General features: G+C 38.3%; 1 protein-coding gene and 1 long non-coding RNA gene across 2 annotated transcripts in view; one reads left to right on the top strand and one right to left on the bottom strand.

Annotated features, from left to right (window-relative positions):
- Positions 1–320: 320 nt before the first annotated feature.
- POU3F4 (POU class 3 homeobox 4) lies at positions 321–1,770 on the bottom strand. The gene is made up of 2 exons (XM_063433334.1): positions 626–1,770; positions 321–383 (listed from the first exon to the last, which is right to left on the bottom strand). Exon 1 carries the CDS (start codon positions 1,721–1,723, stop codon positions 638–640), a length of 1,086 nt encoding a protein of 361 aa, XP_063289404.1. The 5' UTR covers positions 1,724–1,770; the 3' UTR covers positions 321–383; positions 626–637.
- Positions 1,771–3,103: 1,333 nt separating this feature from the next.
- The window catches only part of LOC134573553 (uncharacterized), a 43,793-nt gene continuing 31,406 nt past the window's right edge, over positions 3,104–15,490 (top strand). Inside the window, exon 1 of the long non-coding RNA XR_010085332.1 lies at positions 3,104–3,171. This is a non-coding gene — a long non-coding RNA (uncharacterized LOC134573553). The remainder of the gene's footprint in view (positions 3,172–15,490) is intronic.

Genomic DNA, 15,490 nt, shown 5'->3' with positions numbered 1-15,490 from the left:
AACATCATCTAACATTGTAAATTCTAAGAGGAGACATGATTATCGTGGTGTTAGGGAGGAGGGAGAGGTGTGGGGGTGGGGGGGGGGTGGGGGGAGAGCATCTGATCCAAGAAATACAAAGTATCTTCACAAATATTGTGTACAGGTTGTAGTAAAACACCTTAGACAATAAAGAATAATCCCAGATCATCTCCGACAAAAAAAACAAAACAAAAAAAAACAGAAAAAACAAAACAAACAAAACAAAAACAGCAACAACCAAAAAAAAAATGCAAAAAAAAAAAAAATACTATTCTATTGTAAAACAAAGTCACCTGATAAAAAATGCGATGAAACCAAGGCGCAGAAAGGCAGATTTGGAGGCACAAATCGTTTCTGTCTTTCTGTGGAGACCAGAAAGACAATAAAACCTTGTTTAGAGTAAACAGCATGTATGTATATCAGTTATATTGCCAGGTTTGGAACATAGAGCTCCCATGTCTTATTTTCTCATTTTTTTTATTTTTTAGGTTTATCTAGTTTTTTTTATGTTTTTTTTGTTTTTTTGTTTTTTATTCTCTCCACCAAAACATAAGTTAAAAAAGGAACCCTTTTAAAATCCACTGAATCTCCAGTTCTCACTGACCTCTGGGGATAGTCAAAGCTCATGACACGATGTATCTGTTTTAACACTGTGAGAATACACATCGTGTTGCTGTGGGTCACCCGGTGGAGTCATTCTTTTCTCTTTTTGTCTCCTGTTACAAAACCAGACACGAACCACTTCTTTCTCCAACTGCAGGCTGTCTGCCAACGAGGAGATCTCTTGGGCAGCAGGTTTGGGGCATTTCAAAAAGTGGGTCTCCAAGACTCCTTTCACACTCACCTCAATGGAGGTCCTTTTCTTCCTCTTCCTGCCCTGAGCAGCAATTTTGTCAATACTGGTGGGACTACCTGTGGATGAGTCTGCTTCTTCCAGCCACTTGTTCAGCAGAGGTTTCAGCTTGCACATATTCTTGAAGCTGAGCTGCAGAGCTTCAAACCTGCAGATGGTGGTCTGGGAAAAGACATTTCCATAGAGTGTCCCCAGTGCCAATCCTACATCTGCCTGTGTGAATCCAAGCTTGATCCTCCTTTGTTTGAACTGCTTGGCAAATTGTTCCAGCTCATCTGATGTTGGGGTCTCCTCATCAGAGTGGTCTTGGCAATGGTGGGACCCAATATCCCCATGGTCTGTGGCATCTCTGAGGACAGAATGCAAGCTCTGAGTGTTGCCTGATGGAGGTGGTGGGGTGAGCCCTCCATGGTCCAGCATTCCACTGACAGTGAAGCCAGTCTGAGAGTAGACATTTATAGGCTGCCCGCTGGAGGTGAGCGATGAGTTATGAGCTGGACTGGCTCCCCAAGCATTGGGGTGGTTGGTATGAGGCGAGTGATGGGAAACATGGGGCGACCTGTGGTGGATGATAGCCCCCAGCTGCAGGTCTTCTCTCCCTGGTTTAATATCCTGTTGGTCCAGAGGGCTGTTTCCTAGACTTGTTGACCAAGGATTGCCATCACTTAAGGTGGTCACCCAGTGGTGCCCAAGTGGGTGTCCATTGGTGGGAACTCCCTGCAGGTAGTCACTTTGTAGCAGTTTCTGTGGATTCCTAAAAGGGCTCCCTTGCTGCATTCCACTAGAATCTGCATGGACCAGGGAGCTGGAGCTTAGAATGCTGTAGGGATTGGAGGCAGCCGTAGCCATGCTCACTATGGATCCCCTACCAGTTACAATGTGGCAAAGGGAACAGTATCAGCCTTTGACATCTAACAAGGCAAGAGAGCCAAATCATCAACCGGTGTGTGAGTGACAGCCACTGCAGCCAATGGGGACTTCCCTTTCCTTGGCAAGCTTTATCTTCTGCCAATGGACCACCAGTGGGAGGGACTTCTCATCCCCCAGCCTGTCTGGTCCAGGCAGGAGTTAAACTAGCTGTAGCTGTAGAGGAAGTGAATGGGGCTGGAGTCTTTATTGGTTCCTAAACACTGAGTGACCAAGGCACACTGTTTAACCCCTTCCTGCCGCATGCCATCCCAATTATGGAGGAAAACACCATGTCAGCAATGCTATAATTGTGATTAATTCCCCACAGTGACTAAACATTGGCTCCTGCCTGGTGAATGTGCTGCGGAGATTGCCCAAATCTTACAAGCTGTCCTGTGAAACCCGGGGAATGCAGGAGAAAGGCAGGGACGATACAATGTATCCAAATACCATAGTAACCATTGAAAATAAACAACAGATTCTGGGTTTCTAGAAAAAAAATAGGTATATGTGTGTATATAGTGTGTCTGTGTGTCTATATATATATATAGTGTGTGTGTGTGTGTGTGTGTGTGTGTGTGTCTGTGTATGTGTGGTATATTTATATATGCATACAGACACACACAGGCATATTAGCTATGCATACATGTGTTTTGACACATTAGATAAACATGTGCTTAATAAACACACATATGCTACATTTGTTGCACAAAATATGTATACATTTTAATATTGATAAAATATTATGATACAGAGCCATTATTTTACGATGGCTTTTCTGTGCACGTTAAACAATTTTCCTTTTAATTTTATTTTCTATTTCTACATAGCAAATCCGCACATTACATTTTGCTTTAAATCATATTACAGGGGGGGAAAAGCTAAATATTCTGAAATAATAATAATAATAATAATAATAATAATAATAATGATAATACAGTCATTTTATGATGCTCAGATATGTTATCTTTTTCCATGCAAAATAAAGAGGGATTTTTCTATCCAGTCAATATCAGAGTATGCCCAGGCTGTAAAAATCAGAGACTTGTTTAATATATTTTTTGAATTCCCTCTGTAAAAAAAAAGAAGTGACCTTTATATATTCTTTTTTTTTTGTAACAGGCAAAGTAACCTAGCTACCTAATTATATTTGCACTTATAGCAGGCTGCATCCATTCTCTTATTGGTTTGAAATTCCATTAAATATATTGAGAGTGCTCCTAGGTTAAGCATGATTTAAATTTGCATACATTTTCATCTGTTTAGCTGAAATAAAAGAAGGGTGGCACTGAGCAGGAAGTCATTAAGGCTTTAGTTTAGTGAGAAGACAGTACTGCAGAAAATGCAGATATTGTGGGAGACGCTCACCAATACCCCAGAAAAACCAGGTGAGAATGAGTTTTAAAGAGATTCCATTGTACATTCCAGGCTGGGAAATCGATTGCTGTAACTGTCACCAGCAAACATCTGTAGATTCTATTCTTTTGTAAATATTATTATACACAGAGTGTTCTAAATGCTGCTCTGTATCCATGTATCCATGTTTAAGTTGAAAGCTCATATAAAGATTAATTTTATTGTTTGTTTTAACCATTGTATTACAGTGTGGGATTCAGATATAAAAGCGAATTTTTATTTTATTTTATGGATTGGTTGTGTCTGTAGAAAGGAAATATATTCAATTAAATTCTCTTTTATCCACACATTAACATGTATTATATATATATATATATATATATATATATATATATATATATATATATATATATATATATATATATATATATATATATATATATATATATATATTGTGCATTGTAAGTTGTTTTACATTTGCTTGATCAAGATACACAGTAATTAATATTTTTATTCTTCATTGAACTGTTGTTTTCTATGTTTATAGTGATGTATTATAGTGGTGTATATATTTGTGAGATACACAATATGCATGGGATGGCTATATATGTGTGTATATATTATAGGCGATAACTTAGTTACGGTATTGTCACACTTAACATATAGTATTGGTTTATAAAAGAAAAACACTAATATATATAATATAGTTATTAAATGGTTTTAAAAATGGAACCAGCATGTGTATTCTCTATCCATGGGGGGAAAGGAGATAGTTAAATAGAGATCACTTGTCAGTTAATGTGCACTGCTAGTGGAAAGCAGGGAGATTTATATTTGTATGCTTTGTTCCTCTGTTTTATATTGTGATTTATAACGAGTTGAGTTGTGTGTGTTGTGTGTGAGTCTGTGTGTGCGATTGTGTGTGTCTGTGGCTCCTTGGCTTGTGCTTAAAGAATCTGCCAATATGTGTGTGTGATTGTGAGAGAGAGAGTCTGTGTGCTTGTGTGTCTGTCTGTCTGTCTGTCTGTCTGTCTGTCTGTGTGTGTGTGTGTGTGTGTGTGTGTGTGTGTGTGTGTGTGTGTGTGTGTGTGTGTCTGTAACTCCCTTTATTTTGCCTGCAGGTTCTGCCTGTACGTGTGTCTGATTTCAGAATTAACTATTTAAACTGAGATCTTGGTACAGTCTCCCCCATTCTCTGTTGTGGGCTCTGAAGATCTAGGCAGCAATTTGTTGCATCTAATGTGTGATTGACCCTTTAGTATTTTGGCACTATGCTATAGATGCTCGTTTGGATTGTGAGGTTTGCTACCCTAATCAACGCTAAATGGTGATCGATTTTTATTTATATTAAAATATTTCCAGTATGTCTGGTGCTGTTTACAACCTATTTTTAAGTGATGGAAAATAGGAGGTTTGGGACATCCTTATTGGTCCAATGCCAGTACAGACATCTCTAAAACGTATCTATAGCATTTCATCTTCTTATTATTAGGGGTTGGTTTTACATCTATGTTTTTTTTGATGGTCTCTATAATCCCTGCGGTAAGATTAGAGGCTGGGTATTCATGGTCTTTATAATCCCTGCGGTAAGATTAGAGGCTGGGTGTTTCATGGTCTTTATAATCCCTGCGGTAAAATTAGAGGCTGGGTGTTTCATGGTCTTTATAATCCCTGCGGTAAGATTAGAGGCTGGGTGTTTCATGGTCTCTATAATCCCTGCGGTAAAATTAGAGGCTGGATGTTTCATGGTCTCTATAATCCCTGCGGTAAAATTAGAGGCTGGGTGTTTCATGGTCTCTATAATCCCTGCGGTAAAATTAGAGGCTGGGTATTCATGGTCTCTATAATCCCTGCGGTAAAATTAGAGGCTGGGTATTCATGGTCTTTATAATCCCTGCGGTAAGATTAGAGGCTGTGTGTTTCATGGTCTCTATAATCCCTGCGGTAAGATTAGAGGCTGGGTGTTTGATGGTCTCTATAATCCCTGCGGTAAAATTAGAGGCTGGATGTTTCATGGTCTCTATAATCCCTGCGGTAAAATTAGAGGCTGGGTGTTTCATGGTCTCTATAATCCCTGCGGTAAAATTAGAGGCTGGGTATTCATGGTCTTTATAATCCCTGCGGTAAAATTAGAGGCTGGGTGTTTCATGGTCTCTATAATCCCTGCGGTAAGATTAGAGGCTGGGTGTTTGATGGTCTCTATAATCCCTGCGGTAAAATTAGAGGCTGGGTGTCTGTTGGTTTCTATAATCCCTGCGTTAAGATTAGATTATTTTGGTTTGATTGGAACTAAAACTCTTGCACTGAGATTAGAGGCTGCTACTTTTGGTAAAATCTGTAATTCCTGCAGTAAAATGATAGATTTGGCGTTGTATGGTCTCTCTAATTCTTACAGTAGGTTAGAGACTCTATGTTTGATGTTTTCTGTAATTCCTGCAGTGAGATTAGAGGCTGGGGGTTTAATAATTTCTGTAATTCCTGCAGTGAGATTAGAGGCTGGGGGTTTAATCATTTCTGTAATTCCTGCAGTGAGATTAGAGGCTGGGGGTTTAATAATTTCTGTAATTCCTGCAGTAAGATTAGAGGCTGGGGGTGTAATACTTTTTGTAATTCTTGCAGTGAGATTAGAGACTGGGGGTTTAATCATTTCTGTAATTCCTGCAGTGAGATTAGAGGCTGGGGGTTTAATAATTTCTGTAATTCCTGCAGTGAGATTAGAGGCTGGGGATTTAATAATTTCTGTAATTCCTGCAGTGAGATTAGAGGCTGGGGGTTTAATAATTTCTGTAATTCCTGCAGTGAGATTAGAGGCTGGGGGTTTAATAGAGGCTGCAGTGAGATTAGAGGCTGGGGGTTTAATAATTTCTGTAATTCCTGCAGTGAGATTAGAGGCTGGGGGTATAATAATTTCTGTAATTCCTGCAGTGAGATTAGAGGCTGGGGGTTTAATAATTTCTGTAATTCCTGCAGTGAGATTAGAGGCTGGGGGTTTAATAATTTCTGTAATTCCTGCAGTGAGATTAGAGGCTGGGGTTTAATAATTTCTGTAATTCCTGCAGTGAGATTAGAGGCTGGGGGTTTAATAATTTTTGTAATTCTTGCAGTGAGATTAGAGGCTGGGGGTTTAATAATTTCTGTAATTCCTGCAGTGAGATTAGAGGCTGGGGGTTTAATAATTTCTGTAATTCTTGCAGTGAGATTAGAGGCTGGGGGTTTAATAATTTCTGTAATTCTTGCAGTATAATTAGAGGCTGCATTAGAGGCTGTGTCCCGGCCTGGTGTTCTCTATAAGATTAGAGGCTGTGTCCCGGCCTGGTGTTCTCTATTAGATTAGAGGCTGTGTCCCGGCCTGAGGTTCTCTATAAGATTAGAGGCTGTGTATGGCAGTGTTCTCTATAAGATTAGAGGCTGCATCCTGGCCTGGTGTTCTCTATAAGATTAGAGCCTGTGTCCCGGCCTGGTGTTCTCTATAAGATTAGAGGCTGTGTCCCGGCCTGGTGTTCTCTATAAGATTAGAGGCCGTGTCCCGGCCTGGTGTTCTCTATAAGATTAGAGCCTGGGTCCCGGCCTGGTGTTCTCTATAAGATTAGAGCCTGCGTCCCGGCCTGGTGTTCTCTATAAGATTAGAGGCTGTGTCCCGGCCTGGTGTTCTCTATAAGATTAGAGGCCGTGTCCCGGCCTGGTGTTCTCTATAAGATTAGAGCCTGGGTCCCGGCCTGGTGTTCTCTATAAGATTAGAGGCTGCATCCCGGCCTGGTGTTCTCTATAAGATTAGAGGCCGCGTCCCAGCCTGGTGTTCTCTATAAGATTAGAGGCCGTGTCCCGGCCTGGTGTTCTCTATAAGATTAGAGGCTGCATCCCGGCCTGGTGTTCTCTATAAGATTAGAGCCTGCGTCCCGGCCTGGTGTTCTCTATAAGATTAGAGGCTGTGTCCCGGCCTGGTGTTCTCTATAAGATTAGAGGCCGTGTCCCGGCTTGGTGTTCTCTATAAGATTAGAGCCTGGGTCCCGGCCTGGTGTTCTCTATAAGATTAGAGGCTGCATCCCGGCCTGGTGTTCTCTATAAGATGAGAGGCCGCGTCCCAGCCTGGTGTTCTCTATAAGATTAGAGGCCGTGTCCCGGCCTGGTGTTCTCTATAAGATGAGAGGCCGTGTCCCAGCCTGGTGTTCTCTATAAGATTAGAGGCCGTGTCCCGGCCTGGTGTTCTCTATATGATTAGAGGCCGTGTCCCGGCCTGGTGTTCTCTATAAGATTAGAGGCCGTGTCCCGGCCTGGTGTTCTCTATAAGATTAGAGGCCGTGTCCCGGCCTGGTGTTCTCTATAAGATTAGAGGCCGTGTCCCGGCCTGGTGTTCTCTATATGATTAGAGGCCGTGTCCCGGCCTGGTGTTCTCTATAAGATTAGAGGCCGTGTCCCGGCCTGGTGTTCTCTATAAGATTAGAGGCCATGTCCCGGCCTGGTGTTCTCTATTAGATTAGAGGCCGTGTCCTGGCCTGGTGTTCTCTATAAGATTAGAGGCCGTGTCCCGGACTGGTGTTCTCTATAAGATTAGAGGCCGTGTCCCGGACTGGTGTTCTCTATAAGATTAGAGGCTGCGTCTCGGCCTGGTGTTCTCTATAAGATTAGAGGCTGCGTCTTGGCCTGGTGTTCTCTATAAGATTAGAGGCCGTGTCCCGGCCTGGTGTTCTCTATAAGATTAGAGGCTGTGTCCCGGCCTGGCGCTCTCTATAAGATTAGAGGCTGTGTCCCAGCCTCTCTCACTCACTGCAATGGTTTGGAAGAGGTTTCCGTAGCCCTTTGCTGTCAGTCTAACTTCCCAAGTGTAACAGATGCGGTTCTCAAGCAGTTCTTTCTGCTGATTTCTTTTATTCAGCCTCACATATTTCTCCCCATGATCTGTGTTTCCATAGAGAGAGGGATAAAGAGGGGACCATGGCCACAAATCTCCTGCTCTGTTGAGAATAAAAGAAGCCTTTTTCAATAGCTGACCTCGTCTGGACATGGAGAAAGAGCTGCGAGCTGAGATACTGTTACAAGAATCGCACAGATTCTCTCAAATCACTACATTCAGATATTCATTTAAATCTTTACTTTCACAATAAGAAATATTAGCATCTCTTTCTTTTTGGGCAATAACCATAACTGTGGAACAAACACACCACCTGGTAATTATATGGGGGCTGGGAGCCCCTATTATAAGAAAGTGCAATTTCCACCTTTAGAAATATTAATGGACAGATGGTTATATTTTAGTCAATAAAATATAAAGAAATTTAAAAAAAGGAGGGCACAAAAATGCTCAATAATTTATTTAGAAAAAATTAAGTTACTAATTAAGACTTCCTTATAGGTATTTCTTATACACACACCTAAGTTCATAATATAAATGTACTTAATTAATTTCCTACTATTTATATATAGGAAAGGAATTTTTTAATTAGTTACTTTATTGTTTTCTAAATAAATGATTGAGCATTTTGTGCCACTTTTTTTATTATTTCTTTATATTTTATGTAGGAAAGATTAATCATCTTTCAAATAATAAAATGTAAAAAGAGTGAGAGAGAGAGAGAGAGAGAGAGAGAGAGAGAGAGTTTAAAAGTTGCAAACTATTATATTCTTAAATCATTTACTATTATATGTGTCTGTGTCTTTGTGACAGGTACATATGTGCCGGATATCTGTGTATGTTCATATGTGCTGCTGTCTGTGTGTACTGCCTGTGTGATGTATGCATGTGTGAGTGTCTATGTACATGTGGCTGTACCTTGTCTGTCTGTGTGTGAGTGTGTGTGTGAGCCTAAGACTTTGCACAGAGAGGCTGGGGCTGATTGTGTGCAATTGTTAAATGCAGCATGGGACTGGGAGCACAGAACCTGTCACTCCTGGCATTCAGTGTCCTGACATCTATAGAAGGACCTTCACCTCCAGCACAAGTTCACTTGGAAGCAAGACACAAGGGGCTGGGTTTGGTGGGAACAAGTGCAGGAGCAGCACAATACAAAATAGCCTGTGAACTGTGAAGCCAGCTTGCAGGTTTACCCCTGATACAATGAGCTGGGGAGACTGCAGTTATTGGGGTGGAACAGCTGCTGTCAGCAGGCAGGGCTGAAAATGATCACAGATTTCATCCCTGGACCCACTGTCTGAGCATCAAAGGCATATTTTATTGTATGTATTTTCCTATTGTAGTTATCATTATCACCTATTATAGAGGGTTCCCCTTCTAGAACACTCAGACAGGTTCAACTTACAGACCAAGTCACCCTGAGCAGGCAGCACCAAGATTTAATCAGGGACCCCTCTAATTAAAGGATAAACTGGCTTGGTGGCTGAGACTCTTAGAATAAGGGGCAATTTATTCTAAACCACACACAAAAAGAATCAGGTTATCAGTTCTCTGTATTCCAATGCATTACAAATTCAGAACGAGATGGGGTTGTTTGTTTTTTTAAAGATAAATTCGATTAGATTATTTTGGTGTAAAGTAAAATATTGAAAAAGTGTACTTTTTATGTTAAAAAAAAGTTTAACAAATGCAAAACATTATGCATATTCAATATTAATAAATACAGTATTCACTTCAAAATCACAGTCTCGATATTCCTGTACAAAGTGGAAAACATTATATATATATATATTTATTTTAAAAAGAACGAATTCTTACAATCTAAGTCTGCTTGGTGCAAATTGTCCCATTAAATCTAAATAATAAAATTTCTCTGAAATAAAAAAAACAAACAAACTGATTTTCAACTCATGTACTCATGTACATTGTTGCATGTTACAAATAATATGTGTTAGAGAAACATTTTGTACCGATTAAGAAAACAAAAATAAAAAACAATCATATACAAACATGCCAATAACAAATAATATTTACCTAGTTAGGAAACAAACACAAAATACAATTCTCTGTGTAATCGGTAGTAATCTCTGTGTCTCTAAATATCTAATAAACCTCCTTTTTATTAACACTATAGCTATCAAATTTAACTTGAACCAACTACTTTATTATTTATATTAAAACTTTCTCCCCTCTCAACAAGACTCAAACAAGTCAGGAATTTTAAGATCTGAAATCTAAAAAAAATTGCATCTTTTATTAAGCTATATTTGTTATACAATAATAGACAGAATGTAACTCTTGCTGTTAGACAGACGTTCTAACCTATTAAATGTCCTACGTCTGTAGATGAATAAGAGGATCTGATGAGTCTAATTGAGGTGAAGATCTCCCTGTGTGTGGTGAAAAGTCCCTCTAAACGTTTAACCCCTTTTTAAAATCATGATAGCTGTGAAAACTTTATCCGTGTGCACTGTCTTGTCCCAAACTTTTTCTAAATAGCGATTTCAATCCAGATCTACAAAATGTAGTTTAAATAAAAAAATAATATAAAAAATAAATTAAAAAAATGAACGCTAATATGTTGCCCAAGTAACTGGTAAAATACATGTTAATATTAATTTAATAATAACTTAACAATTAATGTATTGATACAAAATGTTCCTTATTATATGCAATAAAAAAAATAGTGTGTTTGTTGTATTTAAAGGGATAAGCTATACATTGTTTTGTCATTTATTAATATTTAAATAATATTTCGATTAATTAGATCTGATATTTGATTTAAATTCTAGTATCTTATATCTGATGAATACAGGTAACAATGTGTAGAAATAAATGGCGATTTTTTTTTACTTTCAGTTGATTAACTTGATTTGTAATCTCAATTGAATGAAAATGAAAAGTAAAATATATTGAGAAGAAAATATGCGTTTTGAAACAAAATGTAATTGTCATATTTTCAGTTCAGATTTCAATGTACATAAACAAATAAACTGAAATACTCAGGGTGAATTGGTGGCACTAAATATTGTCCCTAAGCAATGCTTATTCAATAATTACTGTAGAATAATTCGTAATCACCCAATACACAGAGATATTAATGAACGTGTATATTCAATAATCTCATTATGTACAGAGTTCCCACAGAACTGCATATTCAGTAATTACTGTAGAATATACATAAAACACTAAACCTGTATAATTCGTAATTACACAGTATACAGAGCTACCACTAAACCTGTATAATCTATAATCACACAGTATACAGAGCTACCACTAAACCTGTATAATCTATAATCACACAGTATACAGAGCTACCACTAAACCTGTATAATCTATAATCACACAGTATACAGAGCTACCACTAAACCCTATAATCTATAATCACACAGTATACAGAGCTACCACTAAACCTGTATAATCTATAATCACACAGTATACAGAGCTACCACCAAACCTGTGTAATCTATAATCACACAGTATGCAGAGCTACCACTAAACCTGTATAATCTATAATCACACAGTATACAGAGCTACCACCAAACCTGTATAATCTATAATCACACAGTATACAGAGCTACCACCAAACCTGTATAATCTATAATCACACAGTATGCAGAGCTACCACTAAACCTGTATAATCTATAATCACACAGTATACAGAGCTACCACCAAACCTGTATAATCTATAATCACACAGTATACAGAGCTACCACCAAACCTGTATAATCTATAATCACACAGTATACAGAGCTACCACTAAACCTGTATAATTCGTAATTACACAATATACAGAGATATCATGGAATATACATAACAGTCAGTATACAGAGATACCACTAAACCTGTATAATCTATAATCACACAGTATACAGAGCTACCACTAAACCTGTATAATCTATAATCACACAGTATACAGAGCTACCGCTAAACCTGTATAATCTATAATCACACAGTATACAGAGCTACCGCTAAACCTGTATAATCTATAATCACACAATATACAGAGCTACCACTAAACCTGTATAATCTATAATCACACAGTATACAGAGCTACCACTAAACCTGTATAATCTATAATCACACAGTATACAGAGCTACCGCTAAACCTGTATAATCTATAATCACACAGTATACAGAGCTACAGCTAAACCTGTATAATCTATAATCACACAATATACATAGCTACCACTAAACCTGTATAATCTATAATCACACAGTATACAGAGCTACCGCTAAACCTGTATAATCTATAATCACACAGTATACATAGCTACCACTAAACCTGTATAATCTATAATCACACATTATACAGAGCTACCACTAAACCTGTATAATCTATAATCACACAGTATACAGCGCTACCACTAAACCTGTATAATCTATGATCACACAGTATACATAGCTACCACTAAACCTTCATAATCTATAATCACACAGTATACAGAGCTACCACTAAACCTATATAATCTAAATTCACACTATACAGAGCTACAACTAAACCTGTATAATCTATGATCACACAGTATACAGAGCTACCGCTAAACCTGTATAATCTATGATCACACAGTATACAGAGCTACCGCTAAACCTGTATAATCTATAATCACACAGTATACAGAGCTACCACTAAACCTGTATAATCTATGATCACACAGTATACAGAGCTACCACTAAACCTATATAATCTAAATTCACACAGTATACAGAGCTACCACTAAACCTGTATAATCTATAATCACACAGTATACAGCACTACCACTAAACCTGTATAATCTATAATCACACAGTATACAGAGCTACCACTAAACCTGTATAATCTATAATCACACAGTATGCCGAGCTACTATTAAACCTGTATAATCTATAATCACACAGTATACAGAGCTACCACTAAACCTGTATAATCTATAATCACACAGTATGCCGAGCTACCACTTCCTGTATAATCATCACACAATATACAGAGCTACCACTAAACCTGTATAATCTATAATCACACAATATATATAGCTACCACTAAACCTGTATAATCTATAATCACACAGTATACAGAGCTACCGCTAAACCTGTATAATCTATAATCACACAGTATACAGAGCTACCACTAAACCTGTATAATCTATAATCACACAATATACAGAGCTACCACTAAACCTGTATAATCTATGATCACACAGTATACAGAGCTACCGCTAAACCTGTATAATCTATAATCACACAGTATACAGAGCTACCACTAAACCTGTATAATCTATAATCACACAATATACATAGCTACCACTAAACCTGTATAATCTATAATCACACAGTATACAGAGCTACCACTAAACCTGTATAATCTATAATCACACAGTATACAGAGCTACCACTAAACCTGTATAATCTATAATCACACAGTATACAGAGCTACCACTAAACCTGTATAATCTATAATCACACAGTATACAGAGCTACCACTAAACCTGTATTTTCTATAATCACACAGTATACAGAGCTACCACTAAACCTGTATAATCTATAATCACACAGTATACAGAGCTACTATTAAACCTGTATAATCTATAATCACACAGTATACAGAGCTACCACTAAACCTGTATAATCTATAATCACACAGTATGCCGAGCTACCACTTCCTGTATAATCATCACACAATATACAGAGCTACCACTAAATCTGTATAATCTATAATCCCAATATACAGAGCTACCACTGAACCTGTATAATCTATAATCACACAATATACAGAGCTACCGCTAAACCTGTATAATCTATAATCACACAGTATACAGAGCTACCACTAAACCTGTATAATCTATAATCACACAGTATACAGCGCTACCACTAAACCTGTATAATCTATAATCACACAATATACAGAGCTACCGCTAAACCTGTATAATCTATAATCACACAGTATACAGAGCTACCACTAAACCTGTATAATCTATAATCACACAGTATACAGAGCTACCACTAAACCTGTATAATCTATAATCACACAATATACAGAGCTACCACTAAACCTGTATAATCTATAATCACACAGTATACAGAGCTACTACTAAACCTGTATAATCTATAATCACACAGTATACAGAGCTACCACTAAACCTGTATTTTCTATAATCACACAATATACAGAGCTACCACTAAACCTGTATTTTCTATAATCACACAATATACATAGCTACCACTAAACCTGTATAATCTATAATCACACAGTATGCAGCGCTACCACTGAACCTGTATAATCTATAATCACACAATATGCCGAGCTACCACTAAACCTGTATAATTTATAATCACACAGTATACAGAGCTACCTCTAAACCTGTATAATCTATAATCACACAGTATACAGAGCTACCACTAAACCTGTATAATCTATAATCACACAGTATACAGCGCTACCGCTAAACCTATATAATCTATAATCACACAGTATACAGAGCTACCACTAAACCTGTATAATCTATGATCACACAATACCCCACTCACTACCCCATACCTTCCAGTGTCCAGAAATTCTGTGAAGAAAAAAGAGTAACTATTCAATGTTTGTTACACATCTCTGTAGGTGTATGTAAATGTTCTGAGTTATTCCATTAGCCAGGAAATGGCATGAATTCATGGGGAATTTGAAATCTGACGACAAAAAAAGGCCAAATTAGAAATATTCTGCAAACCATCTGGTTTCCCAGCTTAGTTTTCTCAATCTAAAACTTGACATCCTCTGGTTAATTCTGGACAATTACTGTTATATAGAGATGTCTTGAATAGTTTGCTGGCGAATAGTTCCTGGCGAACATAGCTTGTTCGCGTTCGCCACGGATGGCAAACATATGCAATGTTCGGTCTGCACCATATTCGTCATCATTGAGTAAACTTTGACCCTGTACCTCACAGTCAGCAGACACATTCCAGCCAATCAGCAGCAGATCCTCCCTCCCAGACTCTCCCACCTCCTGGACAGCATCCATTTTAGATTCATTCGGAAGCTGCATTCTTTTTTTTATAAACAGAAGTGTGTTATATTTGAGCATGCTAGGCTGAACGTGCGTATATCATGACTAGTTGCACTGAGGGTATGAGTATATAGCAGTACATTGTTGTAAAAGATGGCTGTCATGTTTAGGGTTTAGCTTGCACGTTATCAACTGTGTATTTATATCAGCAGCTCCACCACTAGTTATAAATCAAGTGTGAGTCGCCCCATGAGATGAAACTAGTGAATAACATAATACATGAACGGTTAAGGTAAAGGCATGTAAGGAACTACGACAATAAACTCTTTAGGAGGTGAAATAATGACATGTTTAAACGCTTGCTACTTTACGATTAGTTAATGTGCAGAGAGAAGTTCATGTGATCAAAGGCATGGTGTGGAGGATCGGCTATAGTGGGACATGCTTGGCAGGCTGCTGTTTACTGCTTGTGCTCATCCGATCCCTTCTGGGCGCCAGGTGCAGACCCTGGGAGTCCCTGATACCTGGAAC

The sequence above is a fragment of the Pelobates fuscus genome, chromosome 9 (assembly GCF_036172605.1).
Source record: "Pelobates fuscus isolate aPelFus1 chromosome 9, aPelFus1.pri, whole genome shotgun sequence".
NCBI lineage: Eukaryota > Metazoa > Chordata > Amphibia > Anura > Pelobatidae > Pelobates > Pelobates fuscus.
Note: the sequence above shows the minus strand (reverse complement) of the source record. Positions and strands in the feature narration are given on the sequence as shown.

Coding starts and splice junctions, on each gene's coding strand:
- POU3F4 (XM_063433334.1), bottom strand. CDS start 1,723: ATGGCTACGGCTGCCTCCAATCCCTACAGCATTCTAAGCTCCAGCTCC.